The sequence below is a fragment of the Thalassophryne amazonica genome, chromosome 14 (assembly GCF_902500255.1).
Source record: "Thalassophryne amazonica chromosome 14, fThaAma1.1, whole genome shotgun sequence".
NCBI lineage: Eukaryota > Metazoa > Chordata > Actinopteri > Batrachoidiformes > Batrachoididae > Thalassophryne > Thalassophryne amazonica.
The window spans coordinates 21,709,131-21,726,897 of NC_047116.1; the positions used below are offsets into that span (position 1 = coordinate 21,709,131).

The 17,767-nt window shown below is 42.8% G+C and overlaps 1 protein-coding gene across 1 annotated transcript in view; it reads left to right on the forward strand.

The window, feature by feature from the left end:
• Nucleotides 1-2,632: 2,632 nt before the first annotated feature.
• LOC117525346 (poliovirus receptor homolog) overlaps nt 2,633-17,767 on the forward strand; it is a 50,030-nt gene continuing 34,895 nt past the window's right edge. The window contains exon 1 of the mRNA XM_034187182.1: nt 2,633-2,796. Within this exon, the coding sequence (XP_034043073.1) occupies nt 2,721-2,796 (76 nt within the window). The 5' untranslated portion in view covers nt 2,633-2,720. The remainder of the gene's footprint in view (nt 2,797-17,767) is intronic.

The window sequence follows — 17,767 nt, forward strand, 5'->3', positions numbered from 1 at the left end:
CAGTACCATAAACTGGAAACCAATTTAGATAATTTGGACTCTGTCAAATTATTATTCACTATGAAGGAGCTATTGAAAGCAATTAGTAGGGGGGGGGGGGTTCTACAGCACCAGGGAAGGATGGGTTAATCTACAGTTTTTTCAAAAATCTTAACAATGATGTTTTGGAGGAAGTCCTGGCTCTGATTAATAATGTGTGGGCAGAAGGACAGGTTCCAGGGGCATGGAAGCAGGCTGTAGTTATACCAATTTTGCAACCAGGGAAGGAAGGGAAGAACCCGGGTTCTTACAGGCCTATTGCACTTATCTCAGTTTTATGTAAAATTATGGAAAGAATGGTGACTGACCGGCTGGTTTATAAGCTTGAAAAAAATGAATGGTTTGTTCCCTACCAGAATGGTTTTAGAATAGGGAGGAGCACCCTGGAGTCAGTGTTGACCTTGGATTCTGATATAAAGAAAGCTAGTGCGAGTAAAGAAGTTCTTGTTGCTGTGTTCCTCGATATTGAAAAGGCCTATGATATGTTGTGGAAGGAGGGGCTATTAGTTAAGCTCTATGATGCAGGTATTCGTGGTCGCATGCTAAATTGGATTAGGGCATTTTTACAGGATCGGAGAATTCAGGTTAGGGTTGGTAGAACTTTTTCTGAAGTACTGGATATTGATAATGGAACTCCTCAGGGCAGTGTAGTTAGTCCAGTACTGTTTAATGTAATGATAAATGATATTTTTAGCAATTTGGATCCAGGTTATGGGTTGTCACTTTTTGCTGATGACGGGGTTGTGTGGAAGAGGGGGAGAAATGTGGGTTTTGTATTTGCAAAGTTACAAAATGCCTTGAATAATGTTGTGGAGTGGGCAAGTAGGTGGGGTTTTAAAATATCTGTGGAAAAGTCAAAGTTTGTAGTGTTTGGGAGGAAGAGAAATTTGGGCAATGCAAGTTTGCAATTATATGGTTTAAATTTGGAAAGGGTTAAATCTTTTAAGTATTTAGGGGTCCATTTTGATAAGAGGGGGACTTTCAAAACTCACATTAAGAAGGTGGTAGATAAATGCAGTAGAGTAATAAATGTATTGCGGTGCCTTTCTGGCAGCGACTGGGGAGCTGATAAAGCTACACTACTGATGATTTATAGAGCTACGATTCGCTCATTTTTGGATTATGGTTGTCTTGTGTATGGAAATGCAGCTAAAACAACGTTGGCAAAATTAGATGTGATCCAAGCAAAAGCACTTCGAGTGTGCTGTGGTGCATTCAGAACAAGCTCTGTGCCAGCCCTCCTAGTTGAAGTGGGAGAGATGCCCCTTCAAAAGAGATGGCTTAAGCTAGCACTCCAGTTTGTAGGCAAAGCCCTGGGTCAGAGGGGTGACCACCTTGTGAGGAGACTCCTTCAGGACTCATGGGAGTCAGGAAGAGGGAGGGGGAAAACCTTTATCTTAGCAATGAAGGGTGAGTTGCCAGAGCTCAGTCAGAGGGATACAGCTCCAGTAGTTGTCTGGCCAGCGGTTCCTACTTGGCTACTCCCTCAAGTGGAAGTGGACTGGACTGTGAAAGATCACCTTAAAGGGGAGGGGGGAATATGTCCTGTAACTGTGATGAGGGAGGCTATGCAGAACAATTGGGATGGGTATCTGCAATTGTTTACTGATGGGTCCGTTGACCCAACTAGCCGGAGAGGGGGATTTGGGATTTTTATTCCTGCTCTGTCGCTGAGTCTTGGCAGACGACTTCCTGATGGAGTAGGAGTATTTACAGCTGAAATTTTGGCTATGGTGTGGGCTCTTGAATGGGTGGAAGAAGTGAGACCAGAGAGGGTTGTCATCTGCTCTGACTCAGCTGCTGTGTTGCAGTCCTTGGAGTCAGCCTCTTCCCGGTGTAGGCCTGATCTGGTGGTTGAGGTGCTGACTGCTTTGCTCAGAGTGGAGAAGGGAGGGTCAGCTGTGTGCTTCATGTGGGTCCCGGCACATGTGGGGGTTAGGGGTAATGAAATTGTGGATCAGGTTGCAAAGAATGCTTTAAGACATGACACTGTAGATCTTGAGGTGGCTCATAGCAGCTCTGAACATAAAGCCATGATTAAAAAAGTAGTGTGGGCTCAATGGCAGAAGGATTGGGACAATGGAAATAAGGGTAGACATTTTTATAGTGTGCAGAAGTCTGTTTTTGGTGACTGCCCAACCCGGGGGAATAACAGAAGGGAGCAAGTACTATTAACAAGACTGAGGTTGGGACACTGTGGACTGGCGGCTGACCTATGTCTAATTGGTAAACACCACAATGGATTTTGTGAAACCTGCACAAAGAAAGAGACTATCCCTCATGTTCTGATGGAGTGTAAAAGATTTTCTGAGCAGAGGAGAGTTCTTTTCTCACATCTTTTTGATCTTGGGTTTGAGTCTGTTTCTATTAAAGTGCTGCTTAATCCGTCTGCACGTCAGCAAGAGGTCTACAAAGCCCTGATGGATTTTGTGTTTATCTCTGGCTTGCGGGGTCTGTGAGTAGAGTGCAGTAGTCATGGTCTGCCAGTGAAAGGCAGCAATGCGCTGACTGGCGCGCAGCCTGCCAGAAATCCATAAGAAGAGGAAGAGGAAGACGACGAAATACAGGATAAAGTGCTTCCCGTTTCAGGTCAAACGGGACGTACACTTTTATTTCCTAATAAACGACGATTACGTTTTTTCAAGGGACGGTTGGCAACCCTAAGACTCTACCCAACAGCTATGTTGTTTTTAACAACCAAGTTGCATCTTATCGTCGTGTTGCTGGTGTTTGCTTTTTGTCTCATAGATGTCCATGGTAAGTAAGTGACTGTGTACCTCTGTTTGGTTTCCCTTAGTTTTATAATTACACGCTCATGTCGGGTTGCACCATTTGCAAGCTCCTCTAACAAAGCCATTGTTGGTGCCCATATAATTGCAAACATATGGGTGTGTTAATTTTTCATCAGTGTGTTGCTGATGTGGACATTGCTCTGACTTCTTGTTTTCACACTATTAACAGCGTCCCAGCATCACCTCTGTGTGTCGACAGTGTCGACTTTTTGATTGACAGCGAAATGAGCGAATCAGCGATCTTTTGGTGTAAACATCCATGGGAGCATTTTTTAAATTTTCATTCTGTTCTGAGTTGAACCGGAGACTTTCCTAATTCTTTTAGCGGCATTTTCTTTGTTAAAAACGACTAGCGACAAATCGAGCTTCCATTTCTGGTGTGTTTTTTTTTTTTTTTTTTTGTAGCTGCTTGTGTTTGGAGACTGACTTCTATCACTCTTTCTGACTTCTATCGCAGTTTGTGTCCCTACCGAGCAGCGGGTGCTGCTGAGCTCCTCCACCGTCACAAAGCACTCACAGGCGGACACACTTCACACTAGCCTCGCGCCAGTCCCAGCTAGCGAGCTAGCTAGGTAGCAAGCTGCACATAATGGCAGACAATTTGAATGTTGTGGACCGGATTTTGGCGAAGCCATTTGATAGTCTTCCTTACGAAGAAAAACTTAGAGTTAAACAGCAGGGCAGATCAACTCCTCAGATTAATTTGGTGCAAAAGGTGGGGAAAAGTAACAGGTCTTTTCAGCTGTCCTGGTATGACAAAGTGAGCTGGCTGACTGGAAGTACTGTAACAAATAAAATGTACTGTTTCTTGAAAAGGAACGGAGGGTAGAATTTACGTATAAATAAACCGACACATTTTATGACGTAGGCCGCAAATGAGCTTCCCCTCCTTGAAGGACCAGCATCCACCACAGGTGTGTGTGTGTGTTGGCAGTTGGTAGCTACCCCTCTGTTGGTTGCTTTGAAATGCACCCGCTGTGGTGTTTTTTTGTTTTAGTTCGAGATGGTGCGTGTGAATATTTGTATTTGTGTGTGTGTGCGTGCGAACATGTGCGCGCGCGCGTGTGTGTGTGTGAGAGAGAGAGGGCGCTGGTCCGGTCATGGTTAATGTGATGATTATTGTGAGGGATTAGGGCTGCGTGAATAGTAAAAATAAGCTATTAATAGTGGTGCCCACCTGGTGGATTTCATAAGCCCCCCTTAAGACTGAGATCTGGCGACGGGACTACATGGGAACTGGAGCCTGTACTATGAAGCGGGGTTAACTTACTCGGATGTAACCCAGGATCAACCTCCTAAACCGGGGTTGACAAAACCTGATTTCCTCAAGTGGTGTTAATCAGTACTACGATGCTGAATAAGATGTTGATTTGTTGAATCTGTGTTAACTTAATTGGAGTTTGTGTGCGTTCACATAAAAGGGACAGGTTGCAGCAGAATGCACGATTATTATGCGGAGCTACGAGGAATTTAAATTAATGTTAAGGGGGAAATCGAACACATCGTCTGCCAATAAAGCAAGACAGGCTTGTTGGCAACGTATTGCTGATCGGGTAAATGCGTACTTACAATTCAATTGTTCCCCAAATCTGTTACAGATGATTAACCTGTGGAATGTCTAATATGTGTTTAAAAAAACAAAAAAAAAAAAACCTTTCATTAATTACGCCCAGATGCAACGCGATTCAGAAGTGGGCATAGGCCTACTAATAAATGTTAGGTTAATTTAATGTTTCCTAAATAGGCTACCTAGACTGTATGATTGCTATTCCTAATCCTGTCAATATTTCAGATGCAATAGCAGTGCCAAACGCACCTGGCAGCAGGTGAAGATGAAATATAAAAACATCCTTCAGAACGGTAGATTTATATTCATATCTTCATAAGCCCCACTTCGCCTAATTAATGGACATGCATTAGACCTATTTTGATATTATACTCAACAAAAAATAAACGCAACACTTTTGGTTTTGCTCCCATTTTGTATAAGATGAACTCAAAGATGTAAAACTTTTTCCACATACACAATATCACCATTTCCCTCAAATATTGTTCACAAACCAGTCGAAATCTGTGATAGTGAGCACTTCTCCTTTGCTGAGATAATCCATCCCACCTCACAGGTGTGCCATACCAAGATGCTGATTAGACACCATGATTAGTGCACAGGTGTGCCTTAGACTGCCCACAATAAAAGGCCACTCTGAAAGGTGCAGTTTTATTGGGGGGCGGGGGGGGGGGGATACCAGTCAGTATCTGGTGTGACCACCATTTTCCTCATGCAGTGCAAAACATCTCCTTCGCATCATCCGTGAAGAGAACACCTCTCCAACGTGCCAAATGCCAGCGAATATGAGCATTTGCCCACTCAAATCGGTTACGATGACGAACTGGAGTCAGGTCGAGACCCCGATGAGGACGACGAGCATGCAGATGAGCTTCCCTGAGACGGTTTCTGACAGTTTGTGCAGAACTTCTTTGGTTATGCAAACCGATTGTTTCAGCAGCTGTCCGAGTGGCTGGTCTCAGACGATCTTGGAGGTGAACATGCTGGATGTGGAGGTCCTGGGCTGGTGTGGTTACATGTGGTCTGCGGTTGTGAGGCTGGTTGGATGTACTGCCAAATTCTCTGAAACGCCTTTGGAGACGGCTTATGGTAGAGAAATGAACAGTCAATACACAAGCAACAGCTCTGGTTGACATTCCTGCTGTCAGCATGCAAATTGCACGCTCCCTCAAGTCTTGCGACATCTGTGGCATTGTGCTGTGTGATAAAACTGCACCTTTCAGAGTGGCCTTTTATTGTGGGCAGTCTAAGGCACACCTGTGCACTAATCATGGTGTCTAATCAGCATCTTGATATGGCACACCTGTGAGGTGGGATGGATTATCTCAGCAAAGGAGAAGTGCTCACTATCACAGATTTAGACTGGTTTGTGAACAATATTTGAGGGAAATGGTGATATTGTGTATGTGGAAAAAGTTTTAGATCTTTGAGTTCATCTCATACAAAATAGGAGCAAAACCAAAAGTATTGCGTTTATATTTTTGTTGAGTGTAGTAATTACCGGCGATTGCATAAAACCCTTCTTTGATTTGCATTGCGGATAAATGGCCAGGGAAAACGACAAATGCATCCAACTGTTTAGATACAGCAAGTACTACCTTGCGAATCATACGACATACAGTATTCTTGCTCAGATGTTCAGCATCACCGATGGAATACATAAATTGTCCACTGGCAAAATAGGCACAAGGCACATTATCTGCTCGATCGTCGGGGCATTGCTACACTCTAAAAAAAAAAAATGACTTTTTTGTACAGGAAAACGCTGGCAGCTGTGGTTACCAGGGAATTCCTGTAAAACATACAGCAGCACAGTAGATAACATTACAGACATAATATGTATATGGATTTACAGTGAATGAACCACGGCTGACTCACATTAAAAGAACTGTTAAATCTACAAACAAGAGTTCTCTTTTATTGTACATTTAACTTCTGTATTTTTTACAGGAATTCCCTGGTAACCACAGTTGCCAGTGTTTTCCTGTAAAAACAACAGTCTTTTTTTGCAGTGTATGATGGGTGATGTTACAGACTTCTGGCCTGATCAGCTGACAAAGATAACGAATTCCCTCGGCTGATAATATCGTCCGGGTATGTCAGCGCATTCTGGCGATCTTTAAAAACCCTCGCCCTGCGAAGAGAGCCCCTCACAGTTTGTGCCCCAATATCACACGGATCATCCAGGTAGGCCGGCATTGTCTTCGGAGTGATTGAAGGTGGATGGACGGTACTTATAAAGGGAGTGGTTAAGCGAAAACCTCAAGCTAACCGAGAACATAACACTCTCAGCTGGAACTGACTGAGTGAACACACGTGTAAAATTAAAACAGAGAACAGAGAGAGGGAGGAAAAATAAATAAAATAATGCAATAAATAAATACATACGTATTTACATAAAAAATGCATACGTAAAATAAAACAATAATTAAAAACACAAATAAATAATGCAAACAAATAATATAAGGTAAGGAAATTAATAAATTGGGTAAAAATAAAAGTACAATAAATAATCACAGACAAAAGGGAGGTTGAGAGGATCACAGCACTGCTCTTGACACACCCACCTGTTTGCCTTCCACCATGTTGTGAGAAAATCAATCAATCAATTTTTTTTTTATATAGCGCCAAATCACAACAAATAGTTGCCCCAAGGCGCTTTATATTGTAAGGCAAGGCCATACAATAATTATGTAAAACCCCAACGGTCAAAACGACCCCCTGTGAGCAAGCACTTGGCTAGAGTGGGAAGGAAAAACTCCCTTTTAACAGGAAGAAACCTCCAGTAGAACCAGGCTCAGGGAGGGGCAGTCTTGCTGGGACTGGTTGGGGCTGAGGGAGAGAACCAGGAAAAAGACATGCTGTGGAGGGGAGCAGAGATCGATCACTAATGATTAAATGCAGAGTGGTGCATACAGAGCAAAAAGAGAAAGAAACAGTGCATCATGGGAACCCCCCAGCAGTCTACGTCTATAGCAGCATAACTAAGGGATGGTTCAGGGTCACCTGATCCAGCCCTAACTATAAGCTTTAGCAAAAAGGAAAGTTTTAAGCCTAATCTTAAAAGTAGAGAGGGTGTCTGTCTCCCGGATCTGAATTGGGAGCTGGTTCCACAGGAGAGGAGCCTGAAAGCTGAAGGCTCTGCCTCCCATTCCACTCTTACAAACCCTAGGAACTACAAGTAAGTAAGTAAGTGACTGTGTACCTCTGTTTGGTTTCCCTTAGTTTTATAATTACACGCTCATGTCGGGTTGCACCATTTGCAAGCTCCTCTAACAAAGCCATTGTTGGTGCCCATATAATTGCAAACATATGGGTGTGTTAATTTTTCATCAGTGTGTTGCTGATGTGGACATTGCTCTGACTTCTTGTTTTCACACTATTAACAGCGTCCCAGCATCACCTCTGTGTGTCGACAGTGTCGACTTTTTGATTGACAGCGAAATGAGCGAATCAGCGATCTTTTGGTGTAAACATCCATGGGAGCATTTTTTAAATTTTCATTCTGTTCTGAGTTGAACCGGAGACTTTCCTAATTCTTTTAGCGGCATTTTCTTTGTTAAAAACGACTAGCGACAAATCGAGCTTCTATTTCTGGTGTGTTTTTTTTTTTTTTTTGTAGCTGCTTGTGTTTGGAGACTGACTTCTATCACTCTTTCTGACTTCTATCGCAGTTTGTGTCCCTACCGAGCAGCGGGTGCTGCTGAGCTCCTCCACCGTCACAAAGCACTCACAGGCGGACACACTTCACACTAGCCTCGCGCCAGTCCCAGCTAGCGAGCTAGCTAGGTAGCAAGCTGCACATAATGGCAGACAATTTGAATGTTGTGGACCGGATTTTGGCGAAGCCATTTGATAGTCTTCCTTACGAAGAAAAACTTAGAGTTAAACAGCAGGGCAGATCAACTCCTCAGATTAATTTGGTGCAAAAGGTGGGGAAAAGTAACAGGTCTTTTCAGCTGTCCTGGTATGACAAAGTGAGCTGGCTGACTGGAAGTGCTGTAACAAATAAAATGTACTGTTTCTTGAAAAGGAACGGAGGGTAGAATTTACGTATAAATAAACCGACACATTTTATGACGTAGGCCGCAATTGAGCTTCCCCTCCTTGAAGGACCAGCATCCACCACAGGTGTGTGTGTGTGTGTGTTGGCAATTGGTAGCTACCACTCTGTTGGTTGCTTTGAAATGCACCCGCTGTGGTGTTTTTTTGTTTTAGTTCGAGATGGTGCGTGTGAATATTTGTATTTGTGTGCGCGCGTGTGTGTGTGAGAGACAGAGAGAGAGAGAGCGCGCTGGTCCGGTCATGGTTAATGTGATGATTATTGTGAGGGATTAGGGCTGCGTGAATAGTAAAAATAAGCAAAAATAAGCTATTAATAGTGGTGCCCACCTGGTGGATTTCATAAGCCCCCCTTAAGACTGAGATCTGGCGACGGGACTACATGGGAACTGGAGCCTGTACTATGAAGCGGGGTTAACTTACTCGGATGTAACCCAGGATCAACCTCCTAAACCGGGGTTGACAAAACCTGATTTCCTCAAGTGGTGTTAATCAGTACTACGATGCTGAATAAGATGTTGATTTGTTGAATCTGTGTTAACTTAATTGGAGTTTGTGCGCGTTCACATAAAAGGGACAGGTTGCAGCAGAATGCACGATTATTATGCGGAGCTACGAGGAATTTAAATTAATGTTAAGGGGGAAATCGAACACATCGTCTGCCAATAAAGCAAGACAGGCTTGTTGGCAACGTATTGCTGATCGGGTAAATGCGTACTTACAATTCAATTGTTCCCCAAATCTGTTACAGATGATTAACCTGTGGAATGTCTAATATGTGTTTAAAAAAAAAAAAAAAAAACCTTTCATTAATTACGCCCAGATGCAACACGATTCAGAAGTGGGCATAGGCCTACTAATAAATGTTAGGTTAATTTAATGTTTCCTAAATAGGCTACCTAGACTGTATGATTGCTATTCCTAATCCTGTCAATATTTCAGATGCAATAGCAGTGCCAAACGCACCTGGCAGCAGGTGAAGATGAAATATAAAAACATCCTTCAGAACGGTAGATTTATATTCATATCTTCATAAGCCCCACTTCGCCTAATTAATGGACATGCATTAGACCTATTTTGATATTATACTCAACAAAAATATAAACGCAACACTTTTGGTTTTGCTCCCATTTTGTATAAGATGAACTCAAAGATGTAAAACTTTTTCCACATACACAATATCACCATTTCCCTCAAATATTGTTCACAAACCAGTCGAAATCTGTGATAGTGAGCACTTCTCCTTTGCTGAGATAATCCATCCCACCTCACAGGTGTGCCATACCAAGATGCTGATTAGACACCATGATTAGTGCACAGGTGTGCCTTAGACTGCCCACAATAAAAGGCCACTCTGAAAGGTGCAGTTTTATTGGGGGGCGGGGGGGGGGGATACCAGTCAGTATCTGGTGTGACCACCATTTTCCTCATGCAGTGCAAAACATCTCCTTCGCATCATCCGTGAAGAGAACACCTCTCCAACGTGCCAAATGCCAGCGAATATGAGCATTTGCCCACTCAAATCGGTTACGATGACGAACTGGAGTCAGGTCGAGACCCCGATGAGGACGACGAGCATGCAGATGAGCTTCCCTGAGACGGTTTCTGACAGTTTGTGCAGAACTTCTTTGGTTATGCAAACCGATTGTTTCAGCAGCTGTCCGAGTGGCTGGTCTCAGACGATCTTGGAGGTGAACATGCTGGATGTGGAGGTCCTGGGCTGGTGTGGTTACATGTGGTCTGCGGTTGTGAGGCTGGTTGGATGTACTGCCAAATTCTCTGAAACGCCTTTGGAGACGGCTTATGGTAGAGAAATGAACAGTCAATACACAAGCAACAGCTCTGGTTGACATTCCTGCTGTCAGCATGCAAATTGCACGCTCCCTCAAGTCTTGCGACATCTGTGGCATTGTGCTGTGTGATAAAACTGCACCTTTCAGAGTGGCCTTTTATTGTGGGCAGTCTAAGGCACACCTGTGCACTAATCATGGTGTCTAATCAGCATCTTGATATGGCACACCTGTGAGGTGGGATGGATTATCTCAGCAAAGGAGAAGTGCTCACTATCACAGATTTAGACTGGTTTGTGAACAATATTTGAGGGAAATGGTGATATTGTGTATGTGGAAAAAGTTTTAGATCTTTGAGTTCATCTCATACAAAATAGGAGCAAAACCAAAAGTATTGCGTTTATATTTTTGTTGAGTGTAGTAATTACCGGCGATTGCATAAAACCCTTCTTTGATTTGCATTGCGGATAAATGGCCAGGGAAAACGACAAATGCATCCAACTGTTTAGATACAGCAAGTACTACCTTGCGAATCATACGACATACAGTATTCTTGCTCAGATGTTCAGCATCACCGATGGAATACATAAATTGTCCACTGGCAAAATAGGCACAAGGCACATTATCTGCTCGATCGTCGGGGCATTGCTACACTCTAAAAAAAATGACTTTTTTGTACAGGAAAACGCTGGCAGCTGTGGTTACCAGGGAATTCCTGTAAAACATACAGCAGCACAGTAGATAACATTACAGACATAATATGTATATGGATTTACAGTGAATGAACCACGGCTGACTCACATTAAAAGAACTGTTAAATCTACAAACAAGAGTTCTCTTTTATTGTACATTTAACTTCTGTATTTTTTACAGGAATTCCCTGGTAACCACAGTTGCCAGTGTTTTCCTGTAAAAACAACAGTCTTTTTTTGCAGTGTATGATGGGTGATGTTACAGACTTCTGGCCTGATCAGCTGACAAAGATAACGAATTCCCTCGGCTGATAATATCGTCCGGGTATGTCAGCGCATTCTGGCGATCTTTAAAAACCCTCGCCCTGCGAAGAGAGCCCCTCACAGTTTGTGCCCCAATATCACACGGATCATCCAGGTAGGCCGGCATTGTCTTCGGAGTGATTGAAGGTGGATGGACGGTACTTATAAAGGGAGTGGTTAAGCGAAAACCTCAAGCTAACCGAGAACATAACACTCTCAGCTGGAACTGACTGAGTGAACACACGTGTAAAATTAAAACAAAGAGAACAGAGAGAGGGAGGAAAAATAAATAAAATAATGCAATAAATAAATACATACGTATTTACATAAAAAATGCATACGTAAAATAAAACAATAATTAAAAACACAAATAAATAATGCAAACAAATAATATAAGGTAAGGAAATTAATAAATTGGGTAAAAATAAAAGTACAATAAATAATCACAGACAAAAGGGAGGTTGAGAGGATCACAGCACTGCTCTTGACACACCCACCTGTTTGCCTTCCACCATGTTGTGAGAAAATCAATCAATCAATTTTTTTTTTATATAGCGCCAAATCACAACAAATAGTTGCCCCAAGGCGCTTTATATTGTAAGGCAAGGCCATACAATAATTATGTAAAACCCCAACGGTCAAAACGACCCCCTGTGAGCAAGCACTTGGCTAGAGTGGGAAGGAAAAACTCCCTTTTAACAGGAAGAAACCTCCAGTAGAACCAGGCTCAGGGAGGGGCAGTCTTGCTGGGACTGGTTGGGGCTGAGGGAGAGAACCAGGAAAAAGACATGCTGTGGAGGGGAGCAGAGATCGATCACTAATGATTAAATGCAGAGTGGTGCATACAGAGCAAAAAGAGAAAGAAACAGTGCATCATGGGAACCCCCCAGCAGTCTACGTCTATAGCAGCATAACTAAGGGATGGTTCAGGGTCACCTGATCCAGCCCTAACTATAAGCTTTAGCAAAAAGGAAAGTTTTAAGCCTAATCTTAAAAGTAGAGAGGGTGTCTGTCTCCCGGATCTGAATTGGGAGCTGGTTCCACAGGAGAGGAGCCTGAAAGCTGAAGGCTCTGCCTCCCATTCCACTCTTACAAACCCTAGGAACTACAAGTAAGTAAGTAAGTGACTGTGTACCTCTGTTTGGTTTCCCTTAGTTTTATAATTACACGCTCATGTCGGGTTGCACCATTTGCAAGCTCCTCTAACAAAGCCATTGTTGGTGCCCATATAATTGCAAACATATGGGTGTGTTAATTTTTCATCAGTGTGTTGCTGATGTGGACATTGCTCTGACTTCTTGTTTTCACACTATTAACAGCGTCCCAGCATCACCTCTGTGTGTCGACAGTGTCGACTTTTTGATTGACAGCGAAATGAGCGAATCAGCGATCTTTTGGTGTAAACATCCATGGGAGCATTTTTTAAATTTTCATTCTGTTCTGAGTTGAACCGGAGACTTTCCTAATTCTTTTAGCGGCATTTTCTTTGTTAAAAACGACTAGCGACAAATCGAGCTTCTATTTCTGGTGTGTTTTTTTTTTTTTTTTGTAGCTGCTTGTGTTTGGAGACTGACTTCTATCACTCTTTCTGACTTCTATCGCAGTTTGTGTCCCTACCGAGCAGCGGGTGCTGCTGAGCTCCTCCACCGTCACAAAGCACTCACAGGCGGACACACTTAACACTAGCCTCGCGCCAGTCCCAGCTAGCGAGCTAGCTAGGTAGCAAGCTGCACATAATGGCAGACAATTTGAATGTTGTGGACCGGATTTTGGCGAAGCCATTTGATAGTCTTCCTTACGAAGAAAACTTAGAGTTAAACAGCAGGGCAGATCAACTCCTCAGATTAATTTGGTGCAAAAGGTGGGGAAAAGTAACAGGTCTTTTCAGCTGTCCTGGTATGACAAAGTGAGCTGGCTGACTGGAAGTGCTGTAACAAATAAAATGTACTGTTTCTTGAAAAGGAACGGAGGGTAGAATTTACGTATAAATAAACCGACACATTTTATGACGTAGGCCGCAATTGAGCTTCCCCTCCTTGAAGGACCAGCATCCACCACAGGTGTGTGTGTGGTGTGTGTGTGTGTGTGTTGGCAGTTGGTAGCTACCCCTCTGTTGGTTGCTTTGAAATGCACCCGCTGTGGTGTTTTTTTGTTTTAGTTCAAGATGGTGCGTGTGAATATTTGTATTTGTGTGTGTGTGCGTGCGAACATGTGCGCGCGCGCGTGTGTGTGTGTGAGAGAGAGAGGGCGCTGGTCCGGTCATGGTTAATGTGATGATTATTGTGAGGGATTAGGGCTGCGTGAATAGTAAAAATAAGCAAAAATAAGCTATTAATAGTGGTGCCCACCTGGTGGATTTCATAAGCCCCCCTTAAGACTGAGATCTGGCGACGGGACTACATGGGAACTGGAGCCTGTACTATGAAGCGGGGTTAACTTACTTGGATGTAACCCAGGATCAACCTCCTAAACCGGGGTTGACAAAACCTGATTTCCTCAAGTGGTGTTAATCAGTACTACGATGCTGAATAAGATGTTGATTTGTTGAATCTGTGTTAACTTAATTGGAGTTTGTGTGCGTTCACATAAAAGGGACAGGTTGCAGCAGAATGCACGATTATTATGCGGAGCTACGAGGAATTTAAATTAATGTTAAGGGGGAAATCGAACACATCGTCTGCCAATAAAGCAAGACAGGCTTGTTGGCAACGTATTGCTGATCGGGTAAATGCGTACTTACAATTCAATTGTTCCCCAAATCTGTTACAGATGATTAACCTGTGGAATGTCTAATATGTGTTTAAAAAAACAAAAAAAAAAAAAACCTTTCATTAATTACGCCCAGATGCAACACGATTCAGAAGTGGGCATAGGCCTACTAATAAATGTTAGGTTAATTTAATGTTTCCTAAATAGACTACCTAGACTGTATGATTGCTATTCCTAATCCTGTCAATATTTCAGATGGCAGTGCCAAACGCACCTGGCAGCAGGTGAAGATGAAATATAAAAACATCCTTCAGAACGGTAGATTTATATTCATATCTTGATAAGCCCCACTTCGCCTAATTAATGGACATGCATTAGACCTATTTTGATATTATACTCAACAAAAATATAAACACAACACTTTTGGTTTTGCTCCCATTTTGTATAAGATGAACTCAAAGATGTAAAACTTTTTCCACATACACAATATCACCATTTCCCTCAAATATTGTTCACAAACCAGTCGAAATCTGTGATAGTGAGCACTTCTCCTTTGCTGAGATAATCCATCCCACCTCACAGGTGTACCATACCAAGATGCTGATTAGACACCATGATTAGTGCACAGGTGTGCCTTAGACTGCCCACAATAAAAGGCCACTCTGAAAGGTGCAGTTTTATTGGGGGGGGGGGGGGATACCAGTCAGTATCTGGTGTGACCACCATTTTCCTCATGCAGTGCAAAACATCTCCTTCGCATCATCCGTGAAGAGAACACCTCTCCAACGTGCCAAATGCCAGCGAATATGAGCATTTGCCCACTCAAGTCGGTTACGATGACGAACTGGAGTCAGGTCGAGACCCCGATGAGGACGACGAGCATGCAGATGAGCTTCCCTGAGACGGTTTCTGACAGTTTGTGCAGAACTTCTTTGGTTATGCAAACCGATTGTTTCAGCAGCTGTCCGAGTGGCTGGTCTCAGACGATCTTGGAGGTGAACATGCTGGATGTGGAGGTCCTGGGCTGGTGTGGTTACATGTGGTCTGCGGTTGTGAGGCTGGTTGGATGTACTGCCAAATTCTCTGAAACGCCTTTGGAGACGGCTTATGGTAGAGAAATGAACAGTCAATACACAAGCAACAGCTCTGGTTGACATTCCTGCTGTCAGCATGCAAATTGCACGCTCCCTCAAGTCTTGCGACATCTGTGGCATTGTGCTGTGTGATAAAACTGCACCTTTCAGAGTGGCCTTTTATTGTGGGCAGTCTAAGGCACACCTGTGCACTAATCATGGTGTCTAATCAGCATCTTGATATGGCACACCTGTGAGGTGGGATGGATTATCTCAGCAAAGGAGAAGTGCTCACTATCACAGATTTAGACTGGTTTGTGAACAATATTTGAGGGAAATGGTGATATTGTGTATGTGGAAAAAGTTTTAGATCTTTGAGTTCATCTCATACAAAATGGGAGCAAAACCAAAAGTATTGCGTTTATATTTTTGTTGAGTGTAGTAATTACCGGCGATTGCATAAAACCCTTCTTTGATTTGCATTGCGGATAAATGGCCAGGGAAAACGACAAATGCATCCAACTGTTTAGATACAGCAAGTACTACCTTGCGAATCATACGACATACAGTATTCTTGCTCAGATGTTCAGCATCACCGATGGAATACATAAATTGTCCACTGGCAAAATAGGCACAAGGCACATTATCTGCTCGATCGTCGGGGCATTGCTACACTCAAAAAAAATGACTTTTTTGTACAGGAAAACGCTGGCAGCTGTGGTTACCAGGGAATTCCTGTAAAACATACAGCAGCACAGTAGATAACATTACAGACATAATATGTATATGGATTTACAGTGAATGAACCACGGCTGACTCACATTAAAAGAACTGTTAAATCTACAAACAAGAGTTCTCTTTTATTGTACATTTAACTTCTGTATTTTTTACAGGAATTCCCTGGTAACCACAGCTGCCAGTGTTTTCCTGTAAAAACAACAGTCTTTTTTTGCAGTGTATGATGGGTGATGTTACAGACTTCTGGCCTGATCAGCTGACAAAGATAACGAATTCCCTCAGCTGATAATATCGTCCGGGTATGTCAGCGCATTCTGGCGATCTTTAAAAACCCTCGCCCTGCGAAGAGAGCCCCTCACAGTTTGTGCCCCAGTATCACACGGATCATCCAGGTAGGCCGGCATTGTCTTCGGAGTGATTGAAGGTGGATGGACGGTACTTATAAAGGGAGTGGTTAAGCGAAAACCTCAAGCTAACCGAGAACATAACACTCTCAGCTGGAACTGACTGAGTGAACACACGTGTAAAATTAAAACAGAGAACAGAGAGAGGGAGGAAAAATAAATAAAATAATGCAATAAATAAATACATACGTATTTACATAAAAAATGCATACGTAAAATAAAACAATAATTAAAAACACAAATAAATAATGCAAACAAATAATATAAGGTAAGGAAATTAATAAATTGGGTAAAAATAAAAGTACAATAAATAATCACAGACAAAAGGGAGGTTGAGAGGATCACAGCACTGCTCTTGACACACCCACCTGTTTGCCTTCCACCATGTTGTGAGAAAATCAATCAATCAATCAATCAATTTTTTTTTTTATATAGCGCCAAATCACAACAAATAGTTGCCCCAAGGCGCTTTATATTGTAAGGCAAGGCCATACAATAATTATGTAAAACCCCAACGGTCAAAACGACCCCCTGTGAGCAAGCACTTGGCTACAGTGGGAAGGAAAAACTCCCTTTTAACAGGAAGAAACCTCCAGCAGAACCAGGCTCAGGGAGGGGCAGTCTTGCTGGGACTGGTTGGGGCTGAGGGAGAGAACCAGGAAAAAGACATGCTGTGGAGGGGAGCAGAGATCGATCACTAATGATTAAATGCAGAGTGGTGCATACAGAGCAAAAAGAGAAAGAAACAGTGCATCATGGGAACCCCCCAGCAGTCTACGTCTAAAGCAGCATAACTAAGGGATGGTTCAGGGTCACCTGATCCAGCCCTAACTATAAGCTTTAGCAAAAAGGAAAGTTTTAAGCCTAATCTTAAAAGTAGAGAGGGTGTCTGTCTCCCTGATCTGAATTGGGAGCTGGTTCCACAGGAGAGGAGCCTGAAAGCTGAAGGCTCTGCCTCCCATTCCACTCTTACAAACCCTAGGAACTACAAGTAAGCCTGCAGTCTGAGAGCGAAGCGCTCTATTGGGGTGATATGGTACTACGAGGTCCCTAAGATAAGATGGGACCTGATTATTCAAAACTTTATAAGTAAGAAGAAGAATTTTAAATTCTATTCTAGAATTAACAGGAAGCCAATGAAGAGAGGCCAATATGGGTGAGATATGCTCTCTCCTTCTAGTACTCTAGCTGCAGCATGCCATAGGTATTAAAGGCACTGCGCTGCAGTGGTTTGAATCATATTTGTCTAATAGATTACAATTTGTTCATGTAAATGGGGAATCTTCTTCACAGACTAAAGTGAATTATGGAGTTCCACAAGGTTCTGTGCTAGGACCAATTTTATTCACTTTATACATGCTTCCCTTAGGCAGTATTATTAGACGGTATTGCTTAAATTTTCATTGTTACGCAGATGATACCCAGCTTTATCTATCCATGAAGCCAGAGGTCACACACCAATTAGCTAAACTAAAACCTGCACCCTCTTGGCCCTTTCTGGAATCAGTTTGACACCTATATGCATGACATTAAGTACAATGCTAGAAGGAGTGCTGTTTTAATATGTAGAACCAAGCAGGACAAAATTCAATTTTCCT